General features: G+C 43.4%; 1 protein-coding gene across 1 annotated transcript; it reads right to left on the bottom strand.

Moving 5' to 3' along the window:
• Positions 1–450: 450 nt before the first annotated feature.
• On the bottom strand, positions 451–2,264 carry LOC147962274 (GDSL esterase/lipase At3g09930-like). The gene is made up of 5 exons (XM_087535674.1): positions 2,210–2,264; positions 1,838–2,068; positions 1,357–1,646; positions 984–1,260; positions 451–879 (listed from the first exon to the last, which is right to left on the bottom strand). Exons 1-5 carry the CDS (start codon positions 2,262–2,264, stop codon positions 635–637), a joined length of 1,098 nt encoding a protein of 365 aa, XP_087391800.1. The 3' UTR covers positions 451–634.
• Positions 2,265–4,776: the final 2,512 nt, after the last annotated feature.

The following is a 4,776-nucleotide window of genomic DNA, read 5'->3' as shown; positions in this document are numbered from 1 at the left end:
TTTGAATTGAAACAAATACCGATTAATGCAAAGGTCATCCCCAACAGCGGCAGGGAGCTAAGTGGAAGTTCTCACAGGCATGACCCGTGCACTTTTAATTACAGGTATGGGAACAACGGCATAAACACGGCCTTGGCGAGCCGGGGTGTACATGGTGAAGGCAGAACCTGATGGAACAGCCGAGAAGGCTGAACGAACGTATGGGGTGCGGTTGCCAGTGTGCCTCTTTCTCGTCTTTGCAACGTCAAACATAGCTGGCTTGGCACCGATCATACCCGTGCTACCACTAGGTGTGGAGCGTTACCTCAATCGACTAAGCCGCAGTCTTTGAGACCAAAGATCGCACATGCAGAGCTATATATCTACTCTTTACTCAAATAGAACCCATCATCCAAGCACCTTCTCGTTTGCTGCAACTCCCCCGTGCTCCTCAAATAGATCCATGCTAGATTCAACATATATAGTATGACAAACTTTCTTAAAACATTAAGCTCACTAGACAAAATTTCATGGAATACAAGGCTATAAAAACTCACAAGTTTCTTCCTAAATATGAATACTATCTAGGCTAACCTAACAAAAAGATATTGCACCAACAAGCAACGGATCGATCCAAACCTAAATTACAAAGAAATCATGGAACATAGTCCCGATCTAGGAACTCCCTCAAAGGTTCTTCTAGTGCCTCTGTAACAGCTTCCCACCCAGCGGTCGTCGGGTAAGTCTCATCCCAGTAGAAATTCTTGGCAGGATTCTTGCATAGGCTGTAGAGGCGCTTCCCTGAAGGGCTAACCTGTCCACAGTACCCCAGCTTGGTGGAAGCCTCACAGCAAGGTGTCAGCTTGCGCTTGAAATTGTTTGACTGCTCCGACCCTTCACCTGCATACACACAGTTCCAACAGACGTTGAATAAAGTGCATACATGTGAAACCAGACTTAATTTGCATCATGCGCGTGCAGACATATAAAGTACGAGTACTTACCCGGGGCGTGATTAACGATGTCAGTGAAGGCAGTGTAGAGGTCCAGCATGTGGGCATTATTCTTGTTCCCCATCAGGTGTTCTATATTGTTGTTGTGCACAGTTGCGGCATAGTTTGCCAGAAGGTCGCATGTCGTGTAGTTGTTCGCACTAGTCCGCAAAGGCGTGCAGCCAATGGGATGCATGTTGTTCACTAGTACCTTTCTCACACCTAGCCTCTGTAGCTTCCCCACGTTCTTCGCAATCTCAGTCGTCACGTTCCCAATATAACTATCAATCTGCATGCAAGAGATGTTACTTGGTAAGAAGCTGGGTATATAGTAATTGCATACTGGTTAGTGTTTGCAAGTTTGAGTCTGCTAACTACTACTCACATCATCGAAGCTACTCAAGAAGGCATTGTCGACGTTGGCACCAGTCATGTAGTCACTGCCGGAGATGGAGACGAGAGCGACGGAGCTCTGAAGCTGTTGTTTTGAGATGACCCCAGTATTAAGTAGCCTCGTGAAAGCATTAACCTGTGTTGCAAGGGTCGGCACCTTCTTGTCCGGCACCTCGTAGACGCCAGCACCGCCGAAAGCAAAGGTCATGCCAGATGGGTCGCAAGATAGATGTGGCGTGAGCCTGTACGATGGAGGGGCTTCATTGAGGCCCAAGATCCTTGCTGCAAGGGAAATAAATCAATAAATATGAAGGATTATTTTTAGTACAACACATATAAGATTGTAAGGGTCAGAACTAAATGATCTAGAGCCTTGATATGATGGATTATTTTGGATGGTCTTAGATATAAGGTTGTACGTGCTCAAAAATATTTTTTCTATCTAGCATACCAGTATATATCTAGCTACGTACCGATGAAGTCAGATTGAATCCAATAGTTGGAAAGGCGTCCAGTTGGAACAGGAGTCGTAGATCCACGGGAGTTGAGATAGGAGCCATAGGGATAGCTCCATTGACGCCATGTGTCGGTCTTTGGGAGGTTGCCGTTGTCGACGAAGCCATCGCCGAAGACGAACATGCTGGACCATTGGTTCTTTGACCCCTGATCAGCCGAAGGTGTGCCTCGAGCCTCCACACGAGCCCCTGTAACGTAGATCAATCATGTCTTAGTGCATGCATGAAGAACATGACGTGGTCGAACTAACATGTATACTTGTAGATCGCGCTAGCAAGGAATATCTAAAAGCTAAAGCAAGGCAGTAATGAGTTAATGATGTGCATTACCACCCAATGCAAGGACGACGAGGAGAAGGCAGAAGACGGTCGGCATGAGCTTCATGGTTACGAGGCCCCGGGAGGCGGCTATGGGGAGCTAGATGGTTGCGCCGTGCATGAGCCTATAGCTATATTTATAGAAGATTTTTCTGGTCGGTAGGTAGGTACGTATTGCACATGGAGTCAGCAATCCCACGTACGTACGCTTGTAGCTATAGCCGCGGCCAGACTAAGAATGCATGCGTCAACGTGGAGACGAAGAAACGTCTTGGGAAACCAATAGATACAAGAATCGTGTGTAGCAAACTTTGAACGACAGGTAGATAGAATGGTGCGTCCTACCTGTACCTGTTAATTTGAAAGTCCTACAAGGCCACCTGGATTCAGGAATCCTTGTACAAAGTTCTACCCCTGCACCTCGATTCAGGAATCGGTTGGGCCGCAACCTGGAAGTCACACCGGAGGTGAGAGAGAGAGAGAGCTCCTTACCATGCGTGATAAAATCATAGTTTTAAATAGCACTTAGCCTGTTAGCGGCGGACCCTTTCTAAACCTATAGCGTGCTATTGCACGCCATTGTGATGTTATAGCGCGCTATTTCAAATGTTTGTTCGTGTGTTTGGATTAATGTTTTAAATAGCGGGCTATGTCAAATAGCGGTGGCCCTCCAAATCAGCTCCTATAGCCAGCTATTTCGAAAGTTTAGCGGGCTATAGCCCCGCTATAGCTGGGCTATAGCCGGCTACTAAAAAGTTTGGTTTGGACCAAAGATTCTTAGCGCAGGACGTCGTCTAAACGCTATAGCGTGTGGGGTAAACACACTAAGATACTTATAATTACTACAATCCCAAGTACAATATGACTACTATATAAAAACATAGTGCATGCATTTTGCAATCGCTGCCGAGTTGGGCATTTTGGAGACCAAGCTACATGCATACCTTAAAATCCAAGCATGTAATGTGTATGTTTATAAAATTTCAGAATGAAATACTTGAATTGCGAGCTGCACAAATAAAACCATTGACGTTCAGAATGAATACCTCGTTATATATATGCATGCATGTAGAAAATACGAAAAAAAACTGATGTCATCAAAGTTTTCATCAAAATTCAATATTCAAAATGCTTTATATCTCAAACCATCGGTCCAATTCGAAATTCATTTGAGAGGTACAGATACTCAAATAGTTATAATCAGTACGGTCTGACCAAGTTGTTCTGGTCTGTATATTGAGAATAGTTGTTAAAAAGTATGCAAAATATTAAATAAAACCACCAGTTTATCTTGGCAAAAGTTATATTCAACAATTTTTTTAACTTTTGTGTACACGTGCATCATTACACTAATTTTGTTATTTTCATCTTTTGCGCTACAGTCAAATTGTTTGGGCAAGACAGTTGGCGAGTTGCTCAGGTTGTCATGCTCCAAATTTTTTAAGATAGTAGCTCGTTCGAATTAAGGTTTGGTGTTTTCTATGTTGTTATCTCGAGAATAGGAGTTCATTCACATGATTCTTGCTCGGTTTACAAAACAGAAAAATCATGCATTAATGTTTTACAAAAACACTAAGTTTAAGTTTTATTAGTTCTTTAGTTATATGCATTTTGTACAATATAGGGCCTAATATTTCATTTTGCCCTGGCCTGCAAATTTCAGGAGACGGGCCTGGTCCCACCCGACCACCTAGACTGAAGAATCAAACTTACCTACAGTTGGGCTGGCACCCGCTCTGCCGTGCGCATTCATAACACCGTGTTAGATGTGAGGTTCAGGGCCAGGGCAGGAGCCTTTCATCGTCCTTGCTGACGTGTGCTGCAAGTGCTCGTGTGTTCTAGCTAGCCTTGCTGTCCCCTGCGCCCAAGTATTTGGAGCAACAACATATCGTAGAGCACCTTTAGTTCCTTAACATCCATGTAAAATATTTTAAGATAAACGAATAATTTCTGTGAGTTGCACACACTCGAATACTTATTAGTACAACCCCAAATCCGAAATACAATATATGTGAACTCAATACAACACAAGATACATATGGACTAGGGGCAGCGTGCAAATTCGTCGAGAGTCAATTACACACCGTTACATGTAACTGATTCATATATTCCTCTTAGTTCCCTACGTAGCGACTTAATTACAATCAACTTATCAGAGAGTACAATACACATATACTAGTATTCATTGTTTTAGAGACAGAGTATGTCGATCGAAGATCAGACGGCTGTGATCTTTTCGATGCTTCACCTAATTGAACTGCTACACACATCGTAGCTTGCCTCAGAAAAAACAAGATTGGTTTGAATAAGACAAAGTGTTTGACGTGTGCAGTATGTACATAAGTAGAACAATAAATTGTTACCATCCATGAGTATGAAACTATATAGTTCACTTGTTTTTTGTTCCTGCAGACTTCGGTTTTCCGGCACCGTGAGACTCCTTATCATGCCCTCTTGGACTTGCTGATGACTACCCATTCCTATTGCTTGATGATGGGGCATGAGGTCTAGGTTGATCTGCATTCACGCAAGGTCACAGGGAGATGACCAAAGAAACTTTAGCAAACTCACATTTTGGA

The sequence above is a fragment of the Triticum urartu genome, chromosome 7A (assembly GCF_056163025.1).
Source record: "Triticum urartu cultivar PI428250 chromosome 7A, HENAU_Tu73, whole genome shotgun sequence".
NCBI lineage: Eukaryota > Viridiplantae > Streptophyta > Magnoliopsida > Poales > Poaceae > Triticum > Triticum urartu.
Note: the sequence above shows the minus strand (reverse complement) of the source record. Positions and strands in the feature narration are given on the sequence as shown.

Excerpts from the sequence above, each read along its gene's own strand:
- LOC147962274 (XM_087535674.1), bottom strand. The coding sequence starts at position 2,264 with ATGAAGCTCATGCCGACCGTCTTCTGCCTTCTCCTCGTCGTCCTTGCA. Across the intron at positions 1,647-1,837 it reads GATTCAATCTGACTTCATCG|CAAGGATCTTGGGCCTCAAT; the intron begins GTACGTAGCTAG and ends TTTCCCTTGCAG. Across the intron at positions 880-983 it reads CATCGTTAATCACGCCCCGG|GTGAAGGGTCGGAGCAGTCA; the intron begins GTAAGTACTCGT and ends GTGTGTATGCAG.